The 21,292-nt window shown below is 36.5% G+C and overlaps 1 protein-coding gene across 1 annotated transcript in view; it reads left to right on the forward strand.

Moving 5' to 3' along the window:
- The window catches only part of DYNC1LI1 (dynein cytoplasmic 1 light intermediate chain 1), a 48,192-nt gene that overhangs the window by 19,710 nt on the left and 7,190 nt on the right, over nucleotides 1-21,292 (forward strand). Inside the window, exons 3-12 of the mRNA XM_038570607.1 lie at nucleotides 4,412-4,528; nucleotides 5,315-5,545; nucleotides 7,420-7,589; nucleotides 10,259-10,352; nucleotides 13,720-13,855; nucleotides 14,846-14,957; nucleotides 17,672-17,731; nucleotides 17,854-17,898; nucleotides 18,580-18,700; nucleotides 19,964-20,119. Coding sequence (XP_038426535.1) covers nucleotides 4,412-4,528; nucleotides 5,315-5,545; nucleotides 7,420-7,589; nucleotides 10,259-10,352; nucleotides 13,720-13,855; nucleotides 14,846-14,957; nucleotides 17,672-17,731; nucleotides 17,854-17,898; nucleotides 18,580-18,700; nucleotides 19,964-20,119 — 1,242 coding nt within the window. The remainder of the gene's footprint in view (nucleotides 1-4,411; nucleotides 4,529-5,314; nucleotides 5,546-7,419; nucleotides 7,590-10,258; nucleotides 10,353-13,719; nucleotides 13,856-14,845; nucleotides 14,958-17,671; nucleotides 17,732-17,853; nucleotides 17,899-18,579; nucleotides 18,701-19,963; nucleotides 20,120-21,292) is intronic.

The following is a 21,292-nucleotide window of genomic DNA, read 5'->3' on the forward strand; positions in this document are numbered from 1 at the left end:
ACAGGAACTTAAAAATACAGCATATATAGTTAAGATTGACTTTTTTTGATGTCATGAATTTTGGTTCAAAGTGTATTTGGAGCATATGGATTTAAACCTTTATAATTAGAATTAGATGAATTAAAAAGAAGACACAAACTTGTTATTTAAGCACTCCATATTTTTTTAATTTAAAATTCAATTAGCCAACATATATTACATCATTAGTTTCAGATGTAGAGTTCAGTAATTCATCAGTTGAATATAACACCCAGTGTTCATCACACGTGCCTTCCTTAATGCCCATCACCCAGTAATCCCATGCCTCTACCCTACCCAAGCAACCTTCAGTTTGTTTCCTGGAGTTAAGAGTCTCTCATGGTTTGTTCCCCTCTCTGATTACTTCCCATTCAGTTTTCCCTTCCTTCTCCTATGATCCTCTGCACTAAAGAACCACTTAATAATATTACCAACAGAAAAAAAAAAAAATTACCAACAGAGATAACCAAATCAGTGACTATTTCTAGGTAATATTATTGTGGTTTGGATTCTTTTGCTTATGCTTATCCACAAGTATGTTTTTTTAATTCAGAAACCTTTATATTTAAGTCATTTGAAATATTAAAAAGAAGTTGAAATAAATCCATCTGATTTTGGGTGTTTTTTAAGATATCTTTTTATTTTCTAACATCCAAAATAGGAATTAAGGAGAAAAGATAAATTCTGCGTTATATATATATTTTTTTTATTTTTATTTTTATTTTTTTTTTTATTTATTTATGATAGTCACAGAGAGAGAGAGACAGAGAGACAGAGACAGAGACACAGGCAGAGGGAGAAGCAGGCTCCATGCACCGGGAGCCTGATGTGGGATTGGATCCCGGGTCTCCAGGATCGCACCCTGGGCCAAAGACAGGCGCCAAACTGCTGCGCCACCCAGGGATCCCAATTCTGCGTTATATTAAATGAAATTTTATCTGACTACCACCTATTTTTGTGGATGCGTATGCACTATAAAAAATTCTCATTGAACATTTCATTGCTAATTTAAGCTTCTATAATATGTAACATTGTTTCTGTGGGATAATCAGTTTTCAGTTGGTGTAAATTTCACTTATAGGACTCCTTTCAGGAAAGTAGCCTGTCCTAAGAGAAATCTTTTTTTTTTTTCCATAAGAGAAATCTTGATTATTTTCTTTCTAGTTCTAGAATGAACTCAGATTTTTTTTTAATTAATAAATTTTGGGGTTTTTATTTTTTAGAGAGAGAGTACATATGCACAAGTGGTGTTGGGGGGAGGTGGTGCAGGGGGAGAGGGAGAGAGAGAATGGTAAGCAGATTCCACGTTCAAAACTGAGCCAAAATTAAGAGTCAGACACACAACTGAGTCTCCCAGGTGTCCCAATAAACTGTTTTTTTAGAGCAGTTTTAGGTTCACAGCAAAATTGAGTGGGAAATTCAGAGAATTTCTGAATATCCCCTGTCCCCACATCTATACAACCTCTCCCTGACCTTGACACATCGTTATCCCCTAAAGTCCATTGTTTATGTGAGGGTTCATTGTTGGTGTTGTACATTATATGGGTTTTGACAAATCTATAATGACACGTAGCTGCCATTGCAGTATCATGCAGAATAGTTTCATTGCCCTAAAAATTCTGTGCTCTGCCTATTCAGGCTCTTTAAAAAGAAGTTTTCACAGATCTCAACACATGGTGATTTAAATTATTGTGTCCAGTGCTCTTGCATATGACAGAACTAGATATAAATGCTTTAAATTCTTTTTGTTTATAGTTCTTGAACAACTACTTGAAAACATAAATGCCATAAAAATTATAGGGTTGATAAAAACCAAATTAGCAATCAGTATAACAAATGATGTTTTGCTGAAATTAAATGCCAGTATTAGGTTTAATAGGAGCACTTACATATTTTTCACTGGTTTACTTTATTATTTCCATTTTAAGCATGGGGGGATCATCATGGGAATAATCATTGTTGTTATAGATATTACTATTTTCAACCCAATCTGTTCTTTTGTTGGACTATTTTAATGGTACACTGCAAAAGTAGCACTGAAAAAATATTTATTTAATGACAAGTTCTTTATTGCCAGTTTAAGGTGATATTTATTGCTATGAAGTGTTTGGAAATCATTCATAAATGTAGTCTGGCCAGTACAACTGAATATAGTACTAACCACTCTGGGATATTATTATTTTTTTTTTTTTTTTGAGTTTGACAGGTGTGTGTGTCCTCTCTCTTCTCCATGCTATCTGCATTACTTGGCTTCAGCTTGTCACTAATAGGATTATAAATACATACGCAGAAGTGAGTACAGCAATCTTGTGGCAGCATTTACATCTAAAGATGGTCATTCAGAAGATCTGAGATATACATAATTTTTTTAAGTTTAACCTGAAAATTAAAACAACTTTTAAATTTTCAGAGAACTCATGAATGAATATTCTCTAGGAATAAGTCCTTAGATCTAAGAAACTCATCTTTATTATAAGTACTATTAAAATTATATTTCTTTTTTAAAATTATTTATTTATTTATTTATTTATGTATGTATGTATGTATGTATGTATGTATGATAGTCACAGAGAGAGAGAGAGAGAGGCAGAGACACAGGCAGAGGGAGAAGCAGGCTCCATGCACCGGGAGCCTGATGTGGGATTCGATCCCGGGTCTCCAGGATCGCGCCCTGGGCCAAAGGCAGGCACTAAACCGCTGCGCCACCCAGGGATCCCTTAAAATTATATTTCTAATAACTAAGTTCATGAGACAATAATACATAGTATTTAAATAGATTTACAATATTTTAAAAATCCACACCAAAACATTGAATAGCTAGCCTAGTTTTAAACTTTTTAAGCTTGTTCCAAGTGTAAGTCACATACTTTTTTGCTATCAATGTTCTTAAGTTCTTTATTTTAATTCAAACAGTATTAACATACTGTTATATTAGTTTATTAGTGTTAGTTTATATTAGTGTTAATTAGTGTTAGTTTATATTAGTGTTATATTAGTTTCAGATGTACAATAGAGTGATTCAGCAATTCTGTACATTACTCAGTGCTCATCATGATAAATGTGCACTCTTAATCCCCTTCATCTATTTCACGCGTCCTCTCTACCTCCCCTCTGATAACCACCTGTTTGTTCTCTATAGTTAAGAATCTGTTTCTTGCTCTCTCTTTTTTTCCTTTGCTAATTTGGATTCTTAAATTCTACATATGAATGAAATTGTATGGTATTTGTCTTTCTCTGACTTATTTTGCCTAGCATTATACTCTCTAGCTCCATCCACATTGTTGCAGATGGCAAGATTTCATTCTTTTATGGTTGAATACAGTTCCACTGTATGTATATATGTACCACATCTTCTTTATCCACTCATCAATGGGCACTTGGGCTGCTTCCATAGTTTGACTATTGTAAGTAATGCTGCAATAAACATAGGGGCGTCTGTATCCCTTTGAATTAATGCTTTTGTATTTTTCGGTAAACGCCCAGTAGTGCAATTACTGGTTGGGAGACTAGTTCCATTTTTAACTTTTTGAGGAGCCTCCATACTGTTTTCCACAGTGCTGTCTATACCAGTTTGTATTCCCACAACAGTGCAGTGAGGGTTCCTTTTTCTCCATATCCTTGCCAACACTTGTTTCTTGTGTTTTTGCTATTAATCTGTTTTAAGTCTACATTTTGTCTGTTCTACATTCCCTCTACCCTTGTTCTTGTTCAATTTACTATCCCCTTTCCTTTACTAATATTTCTTATGACTTCATGGTTTTGGTGAGGCTATAGTCTCAATTCCCCGCTCTGGTCAGTTTTGATATACTATCCATCCTCCATGAGTGGCTCATGGCTGAGCACATGACCCAAACTGGGGCAATTAAGAGTCTTTACCTAAGATTCTTCAGACTGAAAGCCAGTGGAGAGTGTCTTTTGTTCTTTGTGAATTAACCTGGGATGGCATAAGAGTTGAATTTCCTGAGGGGCACCTGGGTAGCTTAGTGGTAGAGCATCTGCCTTTGGCTCCGGTCATCATCCTGGGGTCCTGGGATCGAGTCCTACATCGGGCTCCCCATAGGGAGCCTGCTTCTCCCTCTGCCTATGTCTCTGCCTCTCTCCATGTCTCTCATGAGTAAATAAAATCATTTTTTTTTTTATTGAATTACCTGAAAAATACCCACAGTGGAAGCCATTTGTAATAGGATAGAACAAGACTTAACAGGAAGGGCAAAGATACTAGGACAAAGAATCTTGGAGATGAAGTCTGCATCTTCAGCTGTATAATTATTTAAGTATCGTCCATCAAATTACCTTTTTGTTAAAGTTAGTTCTAGTTGGGTTTTTCACTTGACACTAAAATCATCCTTAAATAATCCATATTATAATTAAAAAGAGTTGTTCTTTTTTACAGGTGAAGATGGAGCTGGAAAAACAAGCTTAATAAGAAAAATTCAGGGAATAGAAGAGTACAAGAAAGGAAGAGGGTTGGAATATTTGTATTTAAATGTTCATGATGAAGACAGGGATGGTGAGTATCATTTATATGTAAAACAAATTTCCTGAGGCCTTTCTGAGAGCACTGCTGCTCATATTAGTGACTTTTCTTAGTGTGTCATTTTTCAGTAGGAGTCCTAGTCTTTCATGCTAGTCAGTGAATAGTTATGTGCAGGCATATTTTAATTAGTTTGGAATTGAAATTCATATAGTGATTTTTTTTTTAACATCTTAAGGTAGTCTGGTGTGCAGACTAGCTTTCTTGCTATCCTTGACGAATCTAAATTTTTCAGTTAACTGCCCCCTCAGATAGTGAAATAATAGTATCCTAGTGTTGTTTTGTTGACTCCCTTTTCACCATCTCATTTTGTCACAAAAATGTCATCTACTCCCCAGCTTTTTTCAGTCAGCCATTTTTTCTTGTATACATCACTTGCCTTCTCATTTTTGTGTATGATATCTTGAATATGAATGGCTATCTCTGCTGTTAAGAAGAGAGAGATATTTTGATGCTAAGAATAGAAACGTAATGCACTCTGTTCATTTGGCGTGAGAAATAAGTAGAGGCTGCTGGTGTTCTATGTTGGCAGTTAAATCATTTTCCTGAATGTTTGTTAGGCCTTTACTAAATTGTTGGATGGGACCTAAGTGGTTGAACCTGTCATCTAGGTCTGACTTCTAAATTGGGGACCTAAGTGGTTGGACCTGTCAGAGGAGACCTCTTCTGTGGAGGTGCCCTAAAATACCAAGTAGTATTGTTAGTTGGATAATGAAATAACTTAATCTTGTTGCCTTAGTAACTTTCTTTTGTCTGTTATAGATCAAACAAGATGTAATGTATGGATCTTAGATGGAGACTTGTATCACAAGGGCCTCCTTAAATTTTCACTGGATGCCATTTCTCTGAAGGACACTCTAGTTATGCTGGTTGTGGATATGTCAAAGCCTTGGACTGCTTTGGATTCTCTACAGAAATGGGCAAGTGTTGTTAGAGAACATATTGACAAATTGAAAATTCCTCCTGAAGAAATGAAAGAAATGGAACAAAAGTGTGAGTAGTCTAGAAATACTAATACAGATTTCAAACACTTGATGTCCTAGCAACCATAATTGTAGGAATTTTTGACTTTGAATAAGGTTCAATGAAAGACATGTGACTACTGCTTTTGAAATTCAATTTGGTGTGCTAGGTTTTTTTTTTTTTTTTGCTAGGTTTTAATGTAGTTTTAAATTGGAAACCTATACATAATGGTAGACTCTTTAGTAGAGGTGCCTTTTCTCCTTTGCCAAAAGGCCATAAATGTTTGTTTTGAGAAGTAGGTCTTTAGGGTTAAAAAAATGTTTAAATCTTTCTTCAGCTGTTCATTTTCAGCAGTTTTCATTTCTTAATAAGTGGAGCAATTTTATCAGCCTTGTCAAAATGAAATGTGCCCCCAAAATGTTAACACAAAGATGTTAAGCTGGTTTTATGATTTACAAAATACATATTTTGTACCTACCCTTCTAAATTGGAAATTTTCAAGCGAATTATGAAAACGATATAGGTCATTTCTAACAAATCATAAGCCAGTTGTCACAGTTCTTAATTTCACTGAGAGCTCTTCATTTGCCAATGTTGTACTTTGCTTAAGAAAATGTAGAGATGGAATGCTGCTTTTCTTTGTTATGTGAGCTGATTATAATTTTTAGGGGAAAATTGACAGCTTACTGGAATTTGTATGCTAGGAAATTATAGAGGATTAGGAGAACATAGGTCCTTAGTCACTGAAAAAAAATGTGTAACTGCTTTTACTCTATAGACTGTCTTTCCTGTCGGCCATTGCCTAGGTCTTTTATTCCCTAAATTTACACAATAGCAGCGATTCTCAATTTATGGGCCTGGGACCAGCAGCATCAGCATCAATCAGTACAGCTGGGAACTTGTCAGAAATAATGCATTCTTGGGTCCCACCCTAAACTCAGTCAGTTACTCTATTGCCTTCTAAAACTTGAGAACCACTGTTAGATTTCAGCCTCTGATTTGAAGGGTAATAGCTACCAGGTCTGCTAAGGTTGTATGCATGCTGCTGTGTTCCTGGAGGAACTGCACTCAGCTGTTCAGGGTTCTCTTTTCCCTGACCCCATGTAAATTTAAGACAGTTTTCCTCCTCTGTGGCTCTGTGTAGAATTCCCTCATACACTGTTTTAATCCTGTGCTATGGATAATTTGTTTCCAGTTTGTTATTTTGCTTTTAAACATGGAAAGCAGCCTTATATAGAAATCCTGCATCGCTGATTATTTCCTTGATAATTGCTCAAAGAGTAATAATCATTGAGTCAAGGTATACGTTGTTAAGGCCCTTAATACATTCCCATTAACTTTTTGTTAAGTGAAAGTTTTGACAGACTTGCAAATGAATTCTAAAAATTTATCAGCATTGGTAGTATCTCATTAATTCTTACCAGGGATACAGAGTGAATATGGCCCAGCATTACACCTAGGTAAAAAGGAGACCTGAGTAAAGGATTTAGAAAAAAGAATGTTGGAAAATCACCTAGGTCTGACTTCTAAATTGTGGAACACTGCCCCACCACCACACACACACTATTTGTTTATCCCCTTAGTGCCCTCTGTGAATTAGAGAACGTAGAGAGGCAAAACTAGATAGTGACGTACCTAAAGTAATTCGTACAGACAGAATCAGGCTTGCATTGAACCCCAACTCATTGAAGCCACTCAGTGTAATAATCTGCCTCCTCATAATTAATGTGGATCTCCTCTTTCTGTCTTATCTTTGAAACAGATTTCTCAAACCCTTTTTGTTTCTTAACATAAGACTGTATATAAAGCCTCAAAATACATATTTAGATTATGGTAGAAAAAACTACCTGCTGAAATAAAGCAGTCTCTAAACTATGTGTTAAATTGTTTACCTTGATTTTCAGTGATTAGAGACTTCCAAGAATATGTAGAGCCCGGAGAAGATTTTCCAGCCTCTCCTCAGAGAAGAAATACTGGGTCACAGGAAGACAAAGACGACAGTGTGGTTTTACCCCTGGGTGCGGATACACTTACACATAACTTGGGCATCCCAGTACTAGTAGTTTGCACAAAGGTTAGCTTCCTTCCTAGAGATTCTACTACTGGTGTTAACCAAGGGTGAACAACTGTTTTGTTTTCCAGCCTCCTTTTAGAGTTGTCACACTAACTTTTCTAGATAATTTTTCTTAACAAATAGAAATAATATTTTAAAATATTGAATGATAATCACATGTTGGTTATGTGATCTTAATCATAGTTTCCTTTTTTTTTAATCATAGTTTCCTTAAAAGAAAACGTTACTTCAGATATTCTGTGATTGAGTTTCATATTCCTAATTTCAATTAGACTTCAATGTCCAGTCAATTGAGTAGAAATAAATACAGGAAAGATGATAATTTCAGTATTAATTTTTATAAAATACTTTCCAGGGATCCCTGGGTGGCGCAGCGGTTTGGCGCCTGCCTTTGGCCCAGGGCGCGATCCTGGAGACCCAGGATCGAATCCCACGTCGGGCTCCCGGTGCATGGAGCCTGCTTCTCCCTCTGCCTGTGTCTCTGCCTCTCTCTCTCTCTCTCTCTCTGTGACTATCATAAATAAATAAAAATTAAAAAAAAAAAAATACTTTCCACATTAAATTGTGATATACTAATATCCTAATAGCAGAAGATTATGCACTTAAAATCGACTTAAACACCTACTGGCACTCATTATGTAAACTTAATATGCAGTTATCAAGGTCTTTTTATTTATTCACTAAGGAGGTTCTGATAAGATTGCTGTTACCAAATTCTGTTTAGTTCCATCACTGTATATACTTTATGATAACATCAAATCTCCTTTAAAAAATAATTTCTAACTCAAGTTCATCTTCTTCCCATATGGTCCTAAGTAGTATCTTTATTGTTTGTAAGTCATGGAATGGTTTAGGAAATGACAGAACATATAAACCTTTTTGTGATCTAAAATTATTAATGTTTTTTATAACATGTAACAATTTGCACATGTAATTGAAGGGAGGTATGGCACTTACTCATCTTTGTAATGAAAATGATAAAAAAATTTAATCTAGCTTAAGTTTTATTTTAAACACTACAAAAATTATAACAAAGGGATGGGGTAGCATTTAAAACAAAATTTGTTATCTGCTTTTCAAATAGTGGTTGTGCTTTTCAAATAAGTAGTTGTTACTTGCACCTTTTCTGTAAAACTTTTTAAATTCACACACTAGAATTATTTTGTGTGTGGTTTTTGTTTTATTTTGTTTGACAAAGAGCTGTTTATTGGTAGATACTTCCCCATTTTACACTACAACTTGCCTCTTATAAAAACCTCTTATTTTTCAAAGGAAAAATGTTAAGTTTAAAGGGACCTGAATTAGTATCAAATGAGTCAGATTCATAAAATTTTCAAGCCAAAAGAGCTTATTAGCCAGCCATCAGTTGTGTATTAGCTCAGAACCTTTTAAAATGTGTAGGGGGATGGGAGAGGTGTCTTAGGATGGAGAAATAATGGTGGTTCAATTCTACCTAAAGAGTCTGGAAACTGAGATTCAGAGAGACTAAGTGTCTTGCCTTAAGTCCAGATCCTCATATTTCATTTAAAAAATGTTTTTACTAAACTATTATGTTTCACCAAAATTGTCATAAGTCAATATAATTATAAATATATAACTATATATAATAATTATAAATATCTTTAGTAATATGAAATAATTACTCTGTGTTCTATAAAATGGACAAACATGCTGTATCATGATTATACAGAGACTCTTGTATGATGTATATATGCATAGCAAAAAATTACATATCAGATTTGACCCCAAATTAATATTAAATATAATGAACATTATTAAATGGTTACTTTTAGATTTCACACCTTCAATTCCAAAAGGTGTTGAAGTAATTTGTATATGTTTTATTTTTTGTAACATTTTTCTGTAGCTAGCAGAATTAAGAATTGTTTCATTGACTGTACAAGTGACAGTTCAAAAATAGCCTGTCATTTCCCCTACCTTCTTTTTTTTTTTTTTTTTTTTTGCTGTTGATAAGATTGTAGTAAGAGTAAACAAAAGAACCAGAAAAGAGGGCAGCCCCAGTGGCGCAGCGGTTTAGCGCTGCCTGCAGCCCAGGGCATGATTCTGGAGACCCAGGATCGAGTACCGCATCGGGCTCCCTGCATGGGGCCTGCTTCTCCCTCTGCCTGTGTCTCTGCCTGCCTCTCTCTCTCTCTGAATGAGTAAATAAATAAATCTTAAAAAAAAAAAAAAAAAAAAAAAAAAGAACCAGAAAAGAAATGAAGGTCAATTAAGAAGTTACCAGATAAACAGGAAGCAAAGAGGAAATAGAGAAAGGTACAGACTCCTAGATATACCGTGTTTTATAGAACTGGCATAGAGTTTAGATCTTTAAAACTTCAAGTCAAAAGGAGTTGAGTCAGCAAGTATGAGCGACCATTTGTTTGTCCTGTTACTCTTCATTCCTTTATGTACCAAAACTTTGATGTTTTCAATATTCAATAGAACGTGGACATCAATACTTTTTTTAAAAAATTATTCGTTAGTCTTGACTGCAACTGAAAGAATCTAGACAGATAGGAGTAATTGATATTCTAATATTCAGTCACCATATCAGAGTGGTAGTTTTGTGATATTCCCCCACCCAAAACTGAACTGTTTAAATCATTATATTTAACTTTGATTAAAGTTAATGTTGTTGGTTTTTTAAAATTATTTTAACTCAACAGTGTGATGCCATTAGTGTATTGGAAAAAGAACATGACTACAGAGATGAGCATTTTGATTTTATTCAGTCACATATCCGGAAGTTTTGTTTACAATGTATCCTTTTACTACATTGATCGGTGCAGTTGTACCTTAACCTGTTTGTTTGCTTTTTTTAATTAAGAGAATTACATTGATGGACTTTAGAAATTCCATAAACTTTTTTCCTTCTGCTTCTGGTTTGAAATATCATTTTAGCTCCCAAATCATTTACATCTGGGTATTTTGAGTTATAAAAGCAAGTGTTGAAATATATAACTTTGATTTGCTGTGTTTTAAAGGATTATCAGTCTTTTGTGGAAAATTTTAATGAGTTGGTGTTGTAAACATTCTGATTGCAAAGCAGTGTTCATTTATTGGGAGTGGTGGTCGGGCAAGATCAATATTTAGGTTTGTGTGTTCTCATTTTTTAATATGTTCGCTATGTTACCATCTCCACCCATAGTCTAAAGCAGTGGTTTCAAAATCTGACTGTACCCTGCTTAAGGTTTACTGAATCGGAACATTTCAAGATGAGGCTGAAGAATCTCTTTTATTTATTTATTTTTAAGACTTTATTTATTTATTTATTTATTTATTTATTTATTTATTTATTTGAGAGAGAGTGAGAGAGCACAAGTAGGGGGAGCGGCAGAGGGAGAGGCAGAAGCAGACACCCTATTGAGCCTGATGTTGGGCTCAATCCCAGGACCCTGGGATCATGACCTGAGCTGGAGGCGGACGCTTAACCAACTGAGCCACCCAGGTGCCCCGAATCTCTGCTTTTAAAAAAGCTTTCTAGGTGCTTTTGATGATCACAAAGTTAGAAAACCTATTACAAGGCATCTTGTCTAGGTTGCAAGGATTAGAGGAGCCACTGAATAACAATAATGATTAAAAGAAGAATAAAGTGAGGGTTGTAAATGAAAGCTTTTAAGAGAATTTGCTATTGAAAACTTTGTCACTTGGGAATCCCTGGGCGGCTCAGCAGTTTGGCGCCTTCCTTTGGCCCAGAGCATGATCCTGGAGTCCTGGGATCGAGTCCCACATTGGGCTCCCTGCATGGAGCCTGCTTCTCCCTCTGCCTGTGTCTCTGCCTCTCTGTCTCTCTCTGTTTCTCTAATGAATAAATGAATAAAATCTTTATAAAAAAAAAAAGAAAGAAAGAAAACTTTGTCACAGCTTGAGTGCACTGAGGAGAGCTGTTCTCACCTACTCCTCCTGGTTGCATTCCTGAAGCAAAGCTTTTGGGTCTGAAAAATGAAGAAATGACGACATTAGGAGAAGATAGGAATCATAAGTAATGTATACATGTTTATAGGGTCTGTAGTTTTTCGTTTTCATTAATGGACACTTAATTAAAGGACCACTGAAACCTAGCTGGATAATGAATAAGATCACTTGACACTGGCAGTTTCCCTTCCCCCTTTTCACCTCAGTACTTTGTCCTTTCCGTGGCCCTTTCTTTTCTCCTGTCATTTAATAGTTGACTTGGATTGAATTGAAGGGTATTGGTCTACAAAAAGAAGACAAAAAGTGGGAGTAATTGAAGTAGATGTCTATAGAGTTTTTTGTTATCTTTGAAGATTAGCACATTTGGCAACAGGCAGTCTTTTTTTTTTTTTTTTTAAGATTTTATTTATTTATTTGACGGAGAGAGTACAAGCAGGGAGAGCAGCAGACAGGGAGAGGGAGAAACAGGCTCCCCACTGAACAGGGAACTAAATGTGGGGGCTCCATCCCAGGACTCTGAGCTCATGATCTGAGCTAAAGGAAGACACTTAACTGACTGAGACATTTAGGCACCTCAACAAGCAGTCTCTTTAAACATTTATTTAATGCTGTTCTTGAAAATGTACATACAGAAATGTAATCAGGAAGGAAGACTGTCCACTAAAATAACTACAGACAGGGTTCCTGGGTGGCTCAGTGGGTTAGGCATCTGCCTTTGACTCAGGTCATGATCCCAGGGTCCTATGATTGAGTCCCATGTCAGGCTTCCTGTTCAGCAGGGAGCCTGCTTCTCCCTCTCCTGCTCCCCCTGCTTGTGCTCACTCTCTTTGTCAAATAAATAAAATCTTTAAAGGGGCACCTGGGTGGCTTAGCGGTTGAGCATGTGCCTTTGACTCAGGTCATGATCCTGGGGTCCTGGGATCGAGTTCTGCATCAGGCTCCCCACAGGGAGCCTGCTTTTCCCTCTGCCTATATCTCTGCCTGTGTGTATCTCTCATGAATAAATAAAAAATTTAAAAGTCTTATAAAAAATAAAATATTTTTTAATAAAATCTTTAAAAAATAAATTAACTAAAATAAAATAATTACAGACCTTGAGTAGAGCCCACTGATTTTAGAATACAAACTGAGAAGTCACTTCAAGATGGTGAGGGGTGTGTGTGTTTATCTGTGTGAAGGCAACAGTTCAAAATCATCTTTAAGTTTTGTAAATGTTTCCTGCAATGCAAATTTGTCAGCTATTTCATAAATTGGTTCTCATGAGAAAAGATCACTCGTTAATGAAAAGTTCACACAGTTAAGCTTTTACTTAAGATGTTTGTTTCTATCAAGTTTTATAAGCCATATTTAGCGATACCACTCATAGATTCATAAGCCTTGGTTCATACTCATGAGTAGCCCAGCTCAGAAGTAGAAGTTTGACCATTCCCAACATTTCTCCTTGATCTGAGTCATCATCTCAGGACATAGTGGGCAGTACTAGAGCATGGTCCTTAGCAGTGGCTGTAGAATTTCTGATAGCCACTCTGACCACACCTCATCTGTCAGTAGTCATGTTGCCCCTTTTCCACATGCCTCTCTTGATCTTTGGATCTACTGTATCATTTGGCTAAGAGGTCCAAGTTAGAGTCTGCTTTAACTAATACATCCTTATGTGAGGTGGTGTTACCTCAAGTTTTGATCATGAAATCAACTTTTGCTTTGAATCTTGCCTGAAAGTTTCCTGAAAGTACCTCTTGGTTAATCATCTCTCTTCAGTGGGTCTCCTGAGCTTTGCTCTTCAAGTCCTAATTCCTGTGACTAGTGAAAACCACAAGAGATACTAGTGGACACCATTTTTTTTAATATGCAAGCAAAATAGTTATCGATAAATAATAGCTCTCTTCATGAGGATTAGGAAGGTTAAACACAAAGCAAATTACCTCTTGTGCTTTAAACGTAGAGGTAGTAGCAGTGTCAGTATTACTAAATTTACCTTTATTTTCTTGGCTTAATGAGACTTTTGCCTCCTAAATTAAGTTTTGTAAAGATTGCTGTTTGCATTTTAGTCTTTCTGTATTCTGTGCTTTTGAAATTCTTGATTACCCTCTAATGTACCTTTGGGAACTATTTTTGAAATCAATATGCATGTAAATGTTAAGTTGAGAACACAGAATTTTATTGTATCTGTTCATGGAATTTGTCCAAAAATTTCTTTAACAGCATTATTCAGATGGTGCAGCGCTTATTTACACTTCAGTAAAAGAAAATAAAAATATAGATTTAGTATATAAATATATTGTTCAGAAACTGTATGGATTTCCCTATAAAATTCCTGCTGTTGTTGTGGAAAAAGATGCAGTATTTATGTAAGTATACTCATAAGTGTATTGTTTTATCATGTGTCACTGCTGCAATTTGATGGTGAATCCTCATGTTTGGTTTTGAGGTGAGACTCAATAGACCTTTCCATGATGCACAGGTGAGAATCTCTTCCTAGATTGATTTATTCATAACCTGCCTTGATCAATTTATTTTTGCCTGTTAGATTTGTTGCTGGCCTAAGCCCTTTTTGGAAGGCCTTACTATTATATATATAGCTAAACTGTTGAGTGCATATATCAGTGTATTTACTTACTCTTTGATTGGTTTTGATACATAAAGGACCCAGTGTATAAACATGCTTTTAAAAAGTTACGTGAAGGGCAGCCCCGGTGGCTCAGCGGTTTAGCGCAGTCTACAGCTCAGGGCATGATCCTGGAGACCCAGGATCGAGTCCCACGTCAGGCTCCCTTCATGGAGCCTGCTTCTCCCTCTGCCTGTGTCTCTGCCTCTCTCTCTGTCTCCTCTCTGTGTATTCTCATGAATAAATAAAATCTTTAAAAATAAGTAAATAGTTATGTGAATACATTGAGAGGTAATAATAATTAACCCCCCACCCCCCAAACTGTGTGTTTTTAAAATCAGGAAGATTAAGAACCTTTTTAAGTAGAAATCAGTAAGCTATAACTTGAGCATTATAATAAAAAAAGAAACTGATTAGTTTTGGATTTTTTTTTTAAGATTTTATTTATTTGGAGTCGAGAGAAAGAGAGCATGAGCAGGAGTGAGGGGCAAAGGGAGAGGGAGAAGCAGGCTCTCTACTGAGCAAGGAGCTGGATGCAGGGCTCAATCTCAGGCCCCTGGGATCGTGACCTGAGCTGAAGGCAGATGCTTAACCTTCTGAGCCATCCAGGTGCCCCAAAAGCTGATTACTTTTTCATAATTGGTTAGATACATTCCCTTTAATGTGATCATGGGTTTAATGAAGGAATGACAATATAAATGTTTGAGATTTATCATATGCATTTCTTTTCCAGTCCAGCAGGGTGGGATAATGATAAGAAAATAGGAATATTACATGAAAATTTTCAAACATTAAAAGCAGAAGATAATTTTGAAGACATTATAACTAAACCACCTGTCCGAAAGGTAACAGTTTTAGTATGTATAGTCTTTTAAACCTGGTGGTGGTGGGGGGAGTTCCATAATTTTAAGTTAGGTAAGAGGATCCTTTCCTATCAAGAGCTTTTCTAATTATAATTTGGATGTTTCCAATGTCAATTTAAAATAAAGATCTGTGTTATCAAAATATAAACTAGCTATTCAGTTAATGAATTCTTAGCCTTTGGCATATTTATATTAGAAAATAGTACAGATTCCATATTCTAATGGAAATAATGGATTGGTTGTAGCGAATATATGGATCTTGAAGAGTTTGAGTAGGTTGAAGCTGTGAACTTTCCATCCTAGAACTCAGCCAAAACCCAAGAAAACATTGTTAGAATAAATATTAGCTTCTATCTGTTAAGGGAGATCTGGAATCTTCTCCATAGTTACTAGTTAACCTGTGGTAGCCCACAGCTATCCGCAAGCTTCCAGTTTAGTCTTAATTGTTTGTTGTATGTTATTCATAGGACTATTTAATCTTTCAGAAAGTGCTCCTCTTTCACATATTTTGATTTCATGTTAAATAATAGGTCATGTTCTATAGTCAGATATTACAGATGTTTCCAGAAAGTTGTATAAAAATAAGTTTATAAAAAATAATAATAATAAGTTTATATATAGTACTTCTCAGTGGCTTTTAAGTGGATATGCTTTAAGAAAAATAATTTTCATTTAACATGTAATAAGATTTTTACTAAAAATCGAAACATTGATATTGAGCATCTGTCCTCTGTGGGTAATTAGAAACAAGAGAATTAATAACAAGTGAAAAATCACTTGGCATGCTATTTGGTATAGAAGTCTCTTAAAAGAAATGCACACGTCAAGGAAAAAAAACCAACAGCTGTTTTTCGCATTCTCTTTTACCAGGAGAATTACGCTGTAGGTTGTCTTTTATTCATCCCACTAATATCTCCTGAGCCCCTGTTTAGGCACTAGGTGCTAAATAGGGCAATACTGCAATAGTAAATCGGTGTACGTGCCAGTTCTCAAGTGCTGATAAGTGCTGTGGCTATAAAGCCCAGTGGGGGAGAGTGAGGGAGTGCAGTGGCACATGGAGGGATGCTGTTTTAGAAGGGGTTAGGGAGGGCAGCCCCAGTGGCACAGCAGTTTAGCACCGCCTGCAGCCCAGGGTATGGTCCTGGAGACCCAGGATCGAGTCCCGTGTCGGGCTTCCTGCATGGAGCCTGCTTCTCCCTCTGCCTGTGTCTCTGCCTCTCTCTCTCTCTCTCTCTCTCAATAAATAAATAATCTTAAAAAAAAAAAAAAAAAGGAAGAAGAAGGGGTTAGGGAATGGCTCTGTATGCTGATGGAGCAGAAAATGCCCATGTCCTGAGGCAGGAATGTATTCAGAGGGCAAAGAGGTTGGAAAAGAGTGAAGAAGAGGGCCGGCCAGACTGATAGGAGAAGGAAGGCGCAGTTAGGACTTTGAATTTCATCTTGAGTGAGGTGGAAAGCAACTGGAGGCAAAGTTTGAGCAGAGGAGTGATAAAGGAAAAGGATTGCTCTGGCTGCTGGTGGAAAATAGACCCATGGCATGCATTGTACAGAAAGAGTAGAAGTGGGAGATGGTTGCTGCTGCTTTTTGCCTGATTATTCTGCAGGTAGAAGAGCCATTATATTTTTATTTCAGAGAAACCAGGGGCAAGTTGCTTTTCACTTTTAAAACACCTAACTATTGGTTAGCATATTTTATAAGCATGATTAATATACCTAGGACTCTAAGGTTGTGCTGTCCAATACAGCAGCTACTAGTCACATGTAGCCTAAGAACTTACTAAGTAAAACTGGGCAGCCTGGGTGGCGCAGCGGTTTAGCGCTGCCTGCAGCCTGGGGTGTGATCCTGGAGACCCGGGATTGAGTCCCACATCAGGCTCCCTGCATGGAGCCTGCTTCTCCCTCTGCCTGGGTCTCTGCCTCTCTCTTTCTGTGTGGGTCTCTCGTGAATAAATAAATCAAATCTTTGAAAAAAAAAAAAAAGAACGTATTAAGTAAAACTGAATAAAATTAAAATGTCAGTACCTGAGTCACAGTAGCCACATTTTCTCTCCATCTTCCTCTCCTCTCCTCTCCTCTCCTCTCCTCTCCTCTCCTCTCCTCTCCTCTCCTCTCCTCTCCTCTCCTCTCCTCTCCTCTCCCCCCCCTCCCCCCCTCCCCTCCCCTCCTCTCCCTTCCTTCTCTCTCTCTTTTTCTTTCTTTCTTTCTTTCTTTCTTTCTTTCTTTCTTTCTTTCTTTCTTTCTTTCTTTCTTTCGAGAGAAAGGGTGTGAGGTGGAGGAGGGACAGAGAGAGGAGGAGAGCGAGGTAATCTCAAGCAGGCTCCACGCTCAGTGTGGAGCTGGACGTGGGGCTCGATCTCACGACCCCAAGATCATGACCTGAGCTGAAATCAAGACGTGACTCAGATGGTTAACCTATTTAGCCACCCAGGTGCCCCACAGTAGCCACGTTTCAAATGCTCAGTGGCTATAGGTGACTGGTGGCTACAGTATTGAACAGCACAGCTATCAAACGTTCATACTTTTGCAGATCATTATTGAACAGCTTTACTGTAGGAACTTGGGTCAGGCAGCTCACTTATGTAAATATAATTTGATAATGTTTATATTGAAAAATCTTTTTTTAATCTAGAGAATATGTTATTAATGGTTTCAGCATAATATACTAGACTTGCTCATTTATGCATTGCTCATTTCAGTTTGTGCATGAGAAGGAAATTGTGGCAGAAGATGACCAGGTGTTTCTTATGAAGCTACAGGTATGAAATTATATCAGAAGCAGGTTTAGTATTGTTAGTGGGTAAACTGCTCTTACATATTTCTAAAACTACAGCAATACATGCTGTTAGTTTCTAACCTAGGACTCTCTTGTGTTTTTCAGTCCCTTTTAGCAAAGCAACCACCAACTGCAGCTGGAAGGCCTGTGGTCAGTATTACAGATTTTGACAAAATTATTAAAGTGCCATACATTATTGGTTTAGTTTCTTTTTTCCTTAATCATAGACATGTCTCATATGGGTGTGCTTTGATATAAATTTGAATCAAGAATTCTTTTGGAATTTGTGACATTTTAAAGGATAAACTTCACTCATTTTAAAAATATTTAAATCCAAAAAAAAATATTTAAATCCTAAAGATCCATTTTGTCTTGTCACACAGCAGTTACTATGTGGAAACATTTATATGTGTTACTGTATAAATAAATCTTCACAACAGCCCTGTGAGGCAGGTACTACCAGCCCTATTCTGCAGGTGGGGAAGTGGAGGCCTTGGAGGACCTTATAGCTTGACTGAGATTTTATCTAGTAGGATGAAAGTTCAGATTGGAACCCGGATCTGACTCCCATGCTTATACTTGTAATCACACTCCATTATTCAATATGTTCTTTTTTCATTGAAGGAGAATTTGTATTCTAAATGTGATGGGTCTCTGATATTTTCTGATACTGAGGACATGATTGCTAAACATTTCTAGCAGTGGCTTGTAGAATAAAAGTACCAGTAGAACAGATGGGGGACAGTTAAAAAGTAATTTCTTTTTATAATCACTTTTGTGAAGTTGGATGTTTCAGGTTTTGATAATTATGGCTTTCTTATTTTTACATAGGATGCCTCACCAAGAGTCCCAGGAGGCTCCCCTCGAACACCAAACCGATCTGTGTCATCCAATGTTGCCAGCGTGTCACCCATCCCTGCTGGGTCCAAAAAAATTGATCCAAACATGAAAGGTACATTTTCTCTATTCCTAGGAAAGACAACACAGTACATTTCACACTAAAAGGAAATCTACCTACCTTCCCACCTTTTCCATAGCTGTTTTCATTTTTGTGCAATAGCTTCTAATCTTTGTCTCTGTTGATATAATCTCATAGTTAATCAAAATTCAAACTTTTATAATATGTCTATGGTATAAGCTTTATGAAAATTTTGTATTACATTTAATCTTTCTCCTATGTAGACCATTGAAGAAATTCATGTTAATACATAAAAAAGCTATAAACATAATAAATTGCCATAAGTGGGATTAATAGGTGAGAGTTTGTACATGTTTTTGTCTTTTAATAATGTGTTTCTAATGGCTTATTCAATTTACAAGTCAACATTGAGTGTTGCAACTTTGCCACAACCTAATCAGCATTCTTTAAATACTAGTAAGAACTTTGTCCCTGGTATTTCCTTTCTACTTGTATTTTCCTTCTGTGAATTGTTTCATGTTATCCTTTACCCTTTTATCTCTTGAAACTTCTACCTGTTTTCATGAAGGCTTAGGTAGCGTTTTGTAATATTTGAGGCAGACATTTCTCAACAATTACATGTTTGAAGAACCTTTGTCAAAAGGAAAGTATAGCAGCATCTAACATCCATTTAAATGCTTTTGGTTTTTAAAAATAACATTCTGGGGAAGGCTGGGTGCTTCAGTGGTTGAGCATCGGCCTTTGGCCCAGGGCGTGATCCCGGGGTCCTGGGATCAAGTCCCGCGTTGGGCTGCCCACAGGGAGCCTGCTTCTCCCTCTGCCTATGTCTCTGCCTCTCTTGTGAATAAATAAATAAAATCTTTAAAAGAATAATTAATAAATCATTCTGATTTTTTTAAATAATTATATTCTTAAAGCTTACTGATATTTTGTTTTACATATGAATAGACGTTACCCTGGCTCAAAACCAGACTTGAGTTTAGAATACACAGCTCTTGGGACACCTGGGTGGCTCAGCGGTTGAGCGTCTGCCTTCAGCTCGGGGCGTGATCCTGAAGTTCCAGGGTCGAATCCCACATCAGGCTCCTGCAGGGAGCCTGCTTGCTTCTCCCTCTGCCTCTCTCTGTGTCTCATGAATAAATAAGTAAAAAAAAAAAAAAAAAAATACACAGCTCTTAAATTTTAAGTATTAATTAATTTTAAGTATTAATTATTATATGTGATTACTATAATAATAATATATAGAAGAATCTGATGTTTTGAGTGAAAGTTTTTTGGCTTTTGTTTTTTCAATAGCTGGAGCTACAAGTGAAGGTGTCCTGGCAAATTTCTTCAATAGTTTGCTGAGTAAAAAGACTGGTTCTCCAGGAGGCCCTGGGGTTGGCAGTGGTAGCCCTGGAGGTGGAGCTGGAAGTGGAAGCAGTGGTTTACCACCATCCGCCAAAAAATCAGGTATAGTTACCAAGAGCTTTTTTTTTTTAAATAGCTTTATTGAGATACAGTTTACATACCATGAAGTTCATTCATTTAAAGTATACAGTTCAGTATTACAGTATATTTACAGAATTATGCAAACCATTATGATCTATTTTTAAAACATTTTAATCTTCCCGAAAAGAAACCTCTACCTTATTTGCAGTAATGTCTTTTTTCCCTCCTAATCCCCTAGTCGTAGGCAACCACTGATCTGCTTTGTCTTTGTGGATTTGCCTATCTGGAGATTTCATATAAATGGAATCATACAGTAGATGCCTTCTTTAATGTTTTCAAGGTCCATTCACATTGTAGCATTTATCATTATTTCATTCCTTTTTAATACTGAATAAAATTCCATTTATGCATATGCCACATTTTCTTTGTCTACTCATCAGTTGATAGACATTTAAACTGTTTACAATTTTGGCCCTTATAAATAGAACCACTGTGAACATGTGTTTTTGACAAATATTTGAAAATGACATATGTTTTCATTTCTCTTGGGTATATACGCAGGAGTGTAATTGTTGGGTCCTGCGGTAACTCTGTGTTTGAGTTTTTAAAGAACTGCCACAGTGTTTTGCAAAACACTGCATTGTTTTATATTTTCAATAACAGGGAACAAGGGTCCCAATTTCTCTACATCTTCTCCAACATTTGTTTTTGTCCATCTTTTTGATTAGAGCCATCCTAGTAGCCATCCTAATGAAGTCATATCTCATTGTGGTTTTGACTCTTGCATATCTTTGATAGCTAATGCTGTTGAGAATCTTTTCAAGTGTTTATTGACCATTTGTAGATCTTTGGAGAAATGTCTATTCAATCCTTGCCCGTTTTTAAGTTGGATTATTTGTCTTTTCATTGTTGAATTTTAAGTGTTCTTCATATATTTTGTTTACTAGACCCTTATCAAACGTACAGTTTGTAGATGTTTCCTCCCATGTATTGTCCTTTCACTTCTTGATGTCTTCTAAAGCACAAAAGGGTTTAATTTTGATGAAGTCCAATTTATTTTTCTTTTGTTGATTGTGTAACTGCCCTTTATCAGACTTTTTAACCCATTTTCCTTTTAAATCCCATCTTCTTGCCACCGTTTTCACAAATACCATTGTGCAGTTACAATTTTTGGTACCTTTTACAGGTTTTTGG

Source organism: Canis lupus, chromosome 23 (genome assembly GCF_011100685.1).
Source record: "Canis lupus familiaris isolate Mischka breed German Shepherd chromosome 23, alternate assembly UU_Cfam_GSD_1.0, whole genome shotgun sequence".
NCBI classification, from domain to species: domain Eukaryota; kingdom Metazoa; phylum Chordata; class Mammalia; order Carnivora; family Canidae; genus Canis; species Canis lupus.